The sequence below is a fragment of the Grammomys surdaster genome, unplaced genomic scaffold (genome assembly GCF_004785775.1).
Source record: "Grammomys surdaster isolate TR1022 unplaced genomic scaffold, NIH_TR_1.0 186, whole genome shotgun sequence".
NCBI classification, from domain to species: Eukaryota; Metazoa; Chordata; class Mammalia; order Rodentia; family Muridae; genus Grammomys; species Grammomys surdaster.
The window spans coordinates 4,633,167-4,643,877 of record NW_021604631.1 but is presented as its reverse complement, the minus strand read 5'-3'; the positions used below and the strand labels follow the sequence as shown (position 1 = coordinate 4,643,877).

The window sequence follows — 10,711 nt, the reverse complement described above, 5'->3', positions numbered from 1 at the left end:
TCCTCTCTCCCTCCCTCCCTCCCTCCCTCCCTCTCCCCCACCACCACCTGAGAGGGTTTAAGGAAGACATTACTCAAGACATTACTCCAGCTTGTAAAATAATTACCAGAGATTTTAATGTCTCTTAACCTGGATTCTCTTTATATTACTTCCCATGTGTATAAAGTTGCAGAGCTATTGTTCTAAGTAATTTTCTCCTCTGGATCTTAACAAATATCTCAATAATTGTACAAAATGCTGTTTCAAAAGACTGAGGAAAGCTCATGTTAATATTCATTCTCTCACTTCTCATGACGCTTGGGTGAAAGGCCCAAGTTTCCTAAACCCTGGACCTCTATTTAAAGAAAAATGTTCCTACCTTCTCCAAGGGTTGTGTGTCTCACATTTGGTGCCAGCTGTGAGGGTTCCTGCAAGCATCATGGTTAGCAGAGAAATGACCCAAGTGAGGTAAGAATGAAACTTCAGTTCAGCCTGACTCAGTTAGCCGGTGCTGAGCCAAGCTTCTTGGAGTCTGACACCAAGTTGGCTTATTTAAGCCATATTTAAGCACACCACGATTTGGGAGGAAAGTTTGGTGTGATAATAATCATCACTGGTAAAAATTAACTCAGTCCCAAGTGTGAAACAAACTTAAGACATGTTTACTTTGAGACTCTTTACAAAATGTATTTGGCTTCTTCCTTAAAGATAGGTTCTGTTGACCCAGAAACAGTGTTCCAGATTTAGGGCCCTGGGAGAACGACTAAGGTAAAGATAATGCCTGTGGGGGTCGGGCTTGGCCTGGCCTAAGATACCATAGAAATCACTTAGGCTTCTGTAAAGCACGAGTGACATGACGTCTCTCATAAGGATGGGCTTAATAGACTTAGAAACAATATTCAAGATTTAGGGGAAAGGATCTGGAATAAACAAAACACAAATACTGGGGGATACAGCTGAAGCCCGGCTCTACAGACAGCAAAGGGCCATGGGTTATAAAGTACAACCTTTCCCAGCATTCTGGGAGGTAGACATCATTTTCCTTTGATGAGATGAGCCCTGCATGTTTAATTTTTCCTGGCTTCTTCAGTGCCTATCTGTGTGCACCAGGGCCTCTGGCTCGCTAGATATAATTAGTATACATAGTTAATACAGTCTCTCCTGTGTGGGAGTCTCCAGGTAGCTCCATTTGTCCAATGCACTTGGTACATTACTTCCGTTACCCTACCTGAATCTCCCAATCTTTACCAGTAGCCATGTGTGCCTTTGTAAGAGAAGGTGTCTGAGAATGAGGACTCTCACGGTCAGTGCTCTGGCAAGCTATCCTATCTGAAGTTCAAGGCAACAAAGAGAACCTAATCCTAAGTGGTTATCACAAAACTTAATACAAACAAAGGCAATAATAATTGGAGTCAGCAGGTTTCACACACACACACAGGCACACCCACACGCACAAGCACACGTGCATGCGCACACACCCCCACAGAGAGAGAGACAGACAGACACACACACACAGAGAAAGACAGACACACAAACACAAACACACACACACACACACACAGAAAGACAGACACACACAGACACACATGTCAGGAGCCATAATAGGACAAGCTAATAATTAGCAGTTGATCATCCTGAAATGCTTGCCTCGGATTATTATCTGCAACAAGTGTGCCACATCAGCAAGGGTATGCTGGACGTATTTTACGAAAGATCCTGCTATTAATATGCTTTTCCTATTATTATTATTAAACATACATAACAATCACTAAGCAATAGCACTCCCCTTTGGAGCAGATCTCTGCAGACCCACGAAGATGCACTGTCTTGTAGTGTTGCTATATAGACAAATAGACGACTTCTTAAGTCTTAATGATGATCCTATAAGAATTCCTAAAATTTTATCAATGATTATTTAGCTCTTTTTATAGTGAGACTGATATTATGTCCCTTTCTGATATTCAAAACTGCTATGAGAACTCTACCAGTCTCCCAAGTGTCATCAGTTAACAGCCCTTAGATAGTAACCAGACTCCCTCCTGCTCAGAGCACATTCCAAGGTGGTTGTAAAACAATTAACCATAGGTCACTAAAAGGGAACTCATGATTTATTATAGGTGCTAGGACAGAAGAGAAAATATTGCTTGGGTTTATCTATATAAAAACTTCACTAATTTCTTAGTTATAGTTTTAAACCTTCGGTGAACCTGTGGAGCTAGACAGGTGATGGATGTTTAGTCAGATAATTACTCCTAATGGATATGCATGTAAACTTCTCGATTGTAAACTTCTATTTCAATTTATGATTTGAATTTTGGTGTGAACTTGTGGTGAACTTTGTAACATGTGATCAGGTACTCTGAAGGATGTATAAGACAAAGGGACGTTCGTTAGCGGTCACTTCTCTTCACTTCTCTTCACCTCTCTTCTCTTCTCTTCTCTTCTCTTCTCTTCTCTTCTCTTCTCTTCTCTTCTCTTCTCTCTATCTCTCCTCTCCTCTCCCCTCCTCTCCTCTCTTCTCTCCTCTTTCCCTTCTTCTTTCTTCCCTGCTTAGAATCTCTCCACTTAGAATTTTTCCTTTGTTATAATTTTTTCCTTTTTCCCCCACTTAGGACCTACCCGCTTTGTCTTTTAGATAGCTTTCATAGGAAACTCTTTACACTTAGTAATAAACTACAATAACTTTTCTAAGTGTCTTTTCTTCCTGCAACCTCAAACTAACAGACTTAAGTTAGAGCCTGGCAGCACCTGCAGAGACAGATCAAAGGCATTGCTTAATCCTCTGCTGTCCCTCTGCTGAGGTGTTAAGTGCCAGAAACTGCAGTTTCTGGCCTCAGAGGATCAAACAGATAGACGGTCAGCTGCAGTAGACTAATAGTAAACTTTAGTAACGTAGAGAAGTAAACCTTATTAGACAGCAACCTTAAATATCTCGTAAAGCCCAAGGCTTTACCCCGAATCTCATAAGACCAAGTCTTACTCCCGCCAACGCTCTTCCAATTCCCATTCCCCTCGGATGCCTCAAAAAGAACCGACCGACCGGAGGAGAAGAAAGAAGATCACCTTCTCCTCCCACCAAGCCGGGGCTGGCTCCCGGCACACACACACAGACACACAGAGACAGACACACACACAGACACACAGAGACAGACACACACATACATAAATGTATATACATATGAATGAGCCACTGTGACTCAATGTTCTCTGGAGCTGTGCCATGTTATTCACTCTGTGGACAGCTAACTAGTTTTGCTTCTTTGTTTTAAAAGGACTTGCTTGTGCCTACTGCACAATTTCAGCACTTCAGAGATAGAGGCAGGTGGATCTCTGAACTCAAGGCCAGCGTGGTCTATAGAGTGAGTTTCAGGACAGCCAGGGCTACATAGAGTAACCCTGTCTTGAAAAAGCAAAAGTTACAAAAGAAAAGAAAAAGATTTATTTTACTTTTATTTGTGTGTATATATATTCATGAAGCCAAAGGGGTACCAGGTACCCTGGAGATGGAGTCACAGGTGCTTGTAAGCTGCTGGGCTTGTTGCTGGGAATCAAACTCAGGTTCTTTGCAAGAGCAACAAGAATGTTTAACCACTGGCCACTTTAGTCCCCAGTTCTGGTTTTTTGTTTGCATTTTATCTTTTATCAATTCTTTGTGAATTGTACATCATTCACCCAATCTCACTCTTCTCCCCATCCCTTCATATCTGCCCTCGCCTTTGCAACCTCCCCACAAAAGAAAACACAAACAAAAAACAAACAAACAAAAAGAAACATCTCTCAGTGGAAGCTGCAGTGTGTCACAGTGTGTCACACAGTGCACCTTTTTGCCCAAACAGCTTTACTTGCAAATGTTCATTGCAGTGAGTCATCGGTCTGGTTTGAGGCCTCTGGCTTCTGCTATCGATTCTGGATCCTCACTGGGACTCCTCTCAGTTATCTTGTTGTTGCCCTGTGTCATGGAGATCCTACAGCTTTGAATCTGCAGGACTTGTCCCTTGGCAAGCTGCAGCCATAGACAACGTTGATGTTGGGGTGGGCCAACTCAGAGCCCTGTATCTGGGCCTGGGTTGGTAGCTGAGTTGGTCAGCTCAACCATTCTCCTGTGCTCCTGCCAGCAGGGCCAGCCCTCCCTTACACATACAACCAGAGCCAGATCTACTGTGCTGCCCAGGCGAGGGTCTGGGCTCCTGCTGCAGTTCTCTCAAGTGCTATGTCTGGTGATGAGCAAGACCTGCCTGCCACAGGTGTGTGTGTGTGTGTGTGTGTGTGTGTGTGTGTGTGTGTTAGACATCTTTCCTTTGCTCACACCAAAGCACAGAAGATGAGGGGCTTGGCCAGATCTCTCATGGTCACACTCTTAGGGCTACCTCAACCTCTTTCCCTCTATCAGGACCAGTTCTACTGTGTTGCCCAGGCAAGGTGAAGGGTCCACTCTCCCAAGTCCAGTTCTGTTTCTTAATTTCTCTTTCTCTCAGTTAAAGTTTAAAGCATTTGCTACTCAGCAACTGCATATATCAGGATGTTAAATAAACAATGTGTCTATAGATGAGAAAAGTCTCGAAAGGACTATACTTGTAATCCAGAAATAAATGTCACCCTGATACTCTGCCTCGGTTTCAGCTTCACAAATCTGAAGCCAAATAAATCCCTCTTTTTAGTTGTCTCCTGTTGAGTGGAATGGAAGGTAAGAATTTTTTTTTTATTATATTATAGTACTTTGTGGTATGTGAAGATATTTTTATGGCTGTGGGGTTAGAAGATGGATATGTTTAGATATTGGTCAACTACAATACAGAGTACAGCATTACTCTGATGGAAAACAACTACAGTTGTTAAAACATGCATCATAGAAACCACATTGAGTTAAGAAATGTGGGCTCAAACCTGTAAGCATTATTTGTTGAGTTTTGTCAGGCAAGGTTAGTATCCTCCCATCTATGATAGAAAGCATTATAGCATTCTGTGCTACTAAAGAGTGATCAATATGGAACAGAGCTCTAAACTTTAGGTACTTGAGCTTACCTTAAAGGCCATGGGCAATTCAATGATATAAAGGTCTATGTAATCTAGCTGGAGGGCCTTTAGCGTCCTTTCCAGGGCTGGGCGGACCAACTCTGGGACATGCTCTGTACACCATAACTGAAAAGAAAATCATGAAGGATAGTGAAATACTATCTACTACTTCCACATTCACATAGTAAAACCCTCATACGCATGTCATCTGTCCCTTTTACATCATAGAAACATGATTACACTTGAGGGTATGAAGACTGAATGAGACTCTTGACACCGCTATGATAATCCACTGCTCTACAGTCTCATTTGGCCTGACACCTCAGGGCAATTTTGCCAACCCTAGATAAGGCTTTACTCTGAGTTCAAAGTGTTGGATGGTGGATGAGTCAGGCCAAGTTTCCATGCCAATGCAGACAATAGAGTGGTAATCAGATAAATTAGTACATTTTTGTAGCATAAATTTTGCTTCAAAGTTTTTGTACGTGTTGAGGGGGAGGATTGACCCTATATATTTGTCACAGGATATAAAACTGAAATATTAGACTCTCCCAGTTTTGTTCTTGTCTTAAAAGCACACACACACACAAAAACAAACCAACAGACATAGTGTTGCAGGATATGTGATCATACTGTGAATCCTGAGATTGTGTTATTTACTGAAAAGCCCTGATTCTAATTGTTGTATGGCTCAACCTTACACACACCTTTAATCCCTCTGGCTGGAATACAGACACACCTTTAATCCCAAACAATAAAGGTAAAGTTAGTTTGAAGAAGGAAGTACACGTTTGAAAGTGATGTCTAATTGAGTGGTAGACAAAGTGATGAATCAGAGAAAGATTTGAAAGCGTATGAACAACTCTCACAAAAAGAGAGGAAAGGGAAGCTACTTAAGAGAGCAGTGCAGAGAGAAAGAACAAGGTAGTTTTACCAGGACAGTTTTACCCAGACAGGCTGCAGAGAGAGAGAGCAAGCTAGACCAGGTGAAGATAGATAGACCCAGAGAATGAGTAGGAGCCAGACTAGAACAAAATGCCAAAGTTAGTATGAGGCCAAGAGGAGCAATTCAGAAGCTGAGAGAAGCCATATTAAATCAGCCAGTTTGGAGAAAAACTTGAGCCTAAACAGCTGAGTTGAATCAGCCAACCAGAGCTCAGAAATAACTAGAAAGGGTGAGCTTATTCAGCAGTAAGTCTCAGAGGCTGAAAACATTTGAGGCCTAGATAAGGTTGTTTAGAGGCTAGAAACTGCCAGGACTAGGCCTAGGTTAGCAGACTGAGGCAGGAAGCCTTGGAGACTTGACAATTAAACAGGAGACTAAAAGACACATTTACAACACAGTGACACACACCTGTACTATTAGCTGCTTGGTAGGCTGTGGCAGAAGGGTGGAAAATTCAAGGCCTATCTGGACTACAGAGTCCTAGGCCAGATTAGACAACCTGGAAAGACTCTGTCTCAAACTATAGTTTAAAGAAGGATTAACTGGTAGAGGGAACATCAGAGGAAGGCTGGTGAGGTAGTTCAGTCAGTAAAAGGCTTGACATACAAGTATGAGGACCTGAGTTTAATCTCTTGGCCCCATGTAAAAGCCAGGCTTGGTAGCATAGTCACAATTATGGTGCTGTGGAGGTAGAGATAGGTAGTCCCTGGTCTTGCTGGCTAGCTAGTCTAACCTGATCAGTGCCCCCCAGATCTCAGTGAGAGACCCTGTCTCAAAAACAGAAGGTAAATGGGTGGATGGCTACGAAGGAATGATAGGTGAGGTTGGCTTCTGGTCTACACAGTCTCACACACACACACACACACGCACACACACACCTACCTGCATATACATGAACACACACGCATACCTATCTACACATATCATTAAAAAAAAAATTGGAATGTAGCTCAGTGAGTCGGTGCTTACCTTGCATGCACAAGGCCCTGGGTTCAAACCCTAGTAATGGGAAAAAGGAGCATAGAATAGAAAAAATGTAAAGGAGAAAGAGAAGAGAAAAATACGCTTCCATTGTCACCATGGACTCTATTGGCATTATCACTGCCATTCCATCCAAGTGGAAAGTATGTTTTTCATATTAATTTCCTTTTCCTTTTCTTTCTGTGATGCTAGGGGTTGAACCCAGGGCCTAATCACACCAGGTAAACTCTCTACTATTGAGCTACAGCCTAATTCCTTTCTAAAATTAAAGATGATGTCTTGTTAAGCTACTTAGACTGTCTTAACTCCATCTCTAGCCCAAGCAGGCATTGAGCTGTGATCCCTCTGCCTCAGTCTCCTGAATAGCCTGGATTATAGACTTTCTTTAATGTTCTTTTATTCAATAAGGACATACAATACTAGTTTTGTGCTAGGTACAGTTCAAGTGCTTTGTAAATACCAATCCGTAAGTTTAGGAAATGTTTGACTTTATCATTTCCATCTTACAGAGGGAAAACAAGGGTCATAAATGCTAAGTACCTCACAGTTGAACCATACAGCTATTTTTGCAAGTATTCTCTTGTATTATGGTGTGGGAAACATGTTGTAAGATGTGTAATTATCTTAGTCACTATTCCGTTGTTGTGAAGAGACACCAAGACTAAAGCTTTCTTATAAAAGAAAGCATTTAATTGGAGCCTTTCGTACAGTTTCAGAGGCTTAGTCCATTATCATCATGGTGACAAGCACACAGGCATGGGACTGGAGCAGTAGCTGAGAGCTTTACTTACTGATCCACAGAGAGTATTGAAACCTCAAAGCTCACCCCTTGTGACACACCTCTTTCAACAAGAACACCCCTCCTCAAACAAGGCCCCCCTCACAATCCTTACAAACATTCTGCCAACTGGGTACTAAGCACACAAGGATACGAGCCTATGGGGGTCATTCTTATCCAAACCACCATAAAAATCTACCACAAAGCCTGGGAACTCATCCTCTACCTCATACTGCTCTTGGGTGTTGGTAAACCTGAAGTGAAGGCAAACCTTCATGGGCCAAAGCCATTAGTCCTTCCATGAACTCAGTTACATATGGCATTATTTACTTGTGGTTATATTTTGATGTGTATGCTTTATTATGCTTAGTTGACATGCATGTCTACACAGGTATATTGCTTTCAGCAAATTAAAGGATTCCGAAGGATAATTTGCCCATCACCTCCTCCCTTTTCTCCCCCTCTTCCTTCCTTTATTGTTTACCAGTGTTTGATTGAGATCATATCTAGGACCTTGTGCACACTAGGTGAGGACTATCCTACTGAGCTCTCCCCTCACACTACAGCCCATTCAGTGTATCTACATAGTAAGATATGACTCACCTTCCCGCAGTAGAAAATCTCTTCCCTCTTCACCTTCCCTTCTGCTATCTTTTCTCTGATGGCCTCACCAACTTCATGCTCATTGTTGTAGAGGTGGGCCCCATCGATGTGCCGGTACCCCTCATCAATAGCTGTCTTCACTGCCACATAGGTCTTTCCAGGGACCTTATGAGATAAGGTGGAAAAATATTGGGAGGAGAGAAATGGGTTTTAAAAGGATATCTCATAATACATGATTTATAGCTCACAGAACAGTTCCCAATGCCATGCTTTGATGATTAGAAGATCATTGAGATAAGAGAAACTATGTCGAACTGCCTCATTCAGCACTCCTTCTGTGCCCTCCAGGTTGTCTTTGGCACTGGAGCTTCAGAAATGTGATTTCACCAGTATTGACAAACCAGTGTACAGAGCCCAAGGTCTGGACATGAATGATATGGGTTCACATTTCAGCCCTGGGCCTTGTCAGTCTAACCTGGATGTGTTCAGTCTCTCTAGGCTCATCTCTCTTTTCCTATCTGTCAGTGGGCTTAACCAGTATTGATTTTGTAATGTGAGGATTATGTTAGAAAATGCATGTGGTACAAAACATGTACAGAGTTCCAGGCTCACAGTTAAGTGTTTAGAACACTTTTAGCTATTTTTTTAAATTTATATCTCCATACTGTCTGATGTACACATCTCAGACAAACTTTTCCATTAGATTAATAAGCACTATTTGAATATGAATCATATATAAGACATTGTCATGAGACTCTAGAGTTGAACAAGCAATGGTCTTTTCTAATAAACTTCGCAGGCCAATGAGAAAGATTACAGAGTGGCAGTAGGACAAGAGGCCGTGTGTGAGCATGCGCAAGTTAGGGTGTTGTGAGTGGGAAGAGGTATCCTTTGGTTTGATCCTTCAAAGTTTACTATAGGGGGCTAGGAGGTGGCTCAATTGGTGAACTGCACGCCATGGTAACATGAGGGTCTGAACTTGGATTCCTAGCACCCACATAAAAGCCACACATGAAGGGGTGAGGCTGTATCCCCAGTGCTAGCTTGAGGAGCAGATTGATCCTTGGAGCTCATTGGTCTGCCACTGTAGCAACTGGTGAGCTCTGACTCTGTGTGGTGATGTTGATCCTTTTCCTTTCACTGCTTTCAGACAGGAGGCACAGTTCTAGAACCAAACTCTACCTTCTCTGCTTCCACAGTTAAGGAGTCTGCTTTCTCTTAGAATTTAAATGCCTACATAGCAAGACAACTCTCTTCATGGTGGAAGCTTCTATAGACTCATGCTTACAGGTGAGTCTAGCCTGCAGCCAACAGATCACATCTAGACAAAGGTGACTATGAATGCATCTCTCCTAAAACTCACAGACTTAAAATGCCATGACTTTATTTTCAATCTTTTGAAGCATGTACTCTGTGGATGATGGCATCATGTCACAATTGAAAAAGCTTGAATTAGATATGCCTGTGTGGCAGGTATTCATCAAACACTCCTTAGACTGAACTAAAAGTTCTTAAATAAAAACTTAAAAAATAATTTACAAATCATAAACTCACGAGTCCCAAGTTTCCTGCTTCACTCTGGCTGTTAGCCTTAAGTTGACTTTCAAAGAGAAAGAAAAAAAAACTACATTCTGCAATTATAAAACATTAAAACCTGATCAGATAGAATTCAACCTTTTAGTTAAAATCCATTTAAGCAACACCGACACACACACACACACATACCGGTTTAGGATCTGAAAAGGTTCCAAGCCCAATGATTGGAATGCTGCTTCCATCATTTAGGGATACTTGGTGGTTTGTAGTGCTGAGGTTCATTGTACAGAAGGAATGTGAAGCTTCTAGAGGTGATTCTGAACAGCACAGAGGTACGTTCTTTAAAAAGGTATCCCAGAGCCTATTGCATAAAAGAACTGACCACTCGGAGGAGGAGCAGGGAGGGGAAAGATGATAAATAAATAGATTTCTCAATCTCCCTGAAAATTCTAGGCAGGTTTTTTTTTTGTTTGTTTGGTTTGGTTTTGGGTTTTTTTTTTTTTTGGAACACCCTCAAAAGGCTTGAAGCTAGTAACTGTGTTGAAGGGTTATGCTTAGTGTTCTGCAAATAAAAACAGTTTGTTTAAGGAAAGAAATCTATCTGGCTTCTGTCAGAGGGATTTGTCTTGGAAAATAACAGATTTATCCTACTTGCTTAAACGATAAAGAAATTAGCTCATATTGGGTGTGAGGTGCCAAGGCTGGACCTCTAGTGGTAAGAGTATTAATCATGAGGCTATAATTCTCATGCCTTTATTGAATGTAAATACCTTCCCAAACACCATTTCCAAATACAGTAGTCCGTTTTTCTCTAACAGATATGTTTCCAAGGTCCACAATAGACGTCTGAAACTGCACATAGAGGTTACGGTTTC

General features: G+C 41.8%; 1 protein-coding gene across 2 annotated transcripts in view; it reads right to left on the bottom strand.

The window, feature by feature from the left end:
* Akr1d1 (aldo-keto reductase family 1 member D1) overlaps positions 1–10,168 on the bottom strand; it is a 35,785-nt gene extending 25,617 nt beyond the window's left edge. Inside the window, exons 1-3 of one of the 2 annotated variants that reach the window (XM_028768442.1) lie at positions 10,026–10,168; positions 8,301–8,465; positions 5,002–5,118 (exon numbers count right to left, since the gene is read on the bottom strand). In XM_028768442.1, coding sequence (XP_028624275.1) covers positions 5,002–5,118; positions 8,301–8,465; positions 10,026–10,118 — 375 coding nt within the window. In that variant the 5' untranslated portion in view covers positions 10,119–10,168. The remainder of the gene's footprint in view (positions 1–5,001; positions 5,119–8,300; positions 8,466–10,025) is intronic. The other variant, XM_028768443.1, reaches the window with a different exon arrangement.
* Between the last annotated feature and the right edge of the window lie 543 nt (positions 10,169–10,711).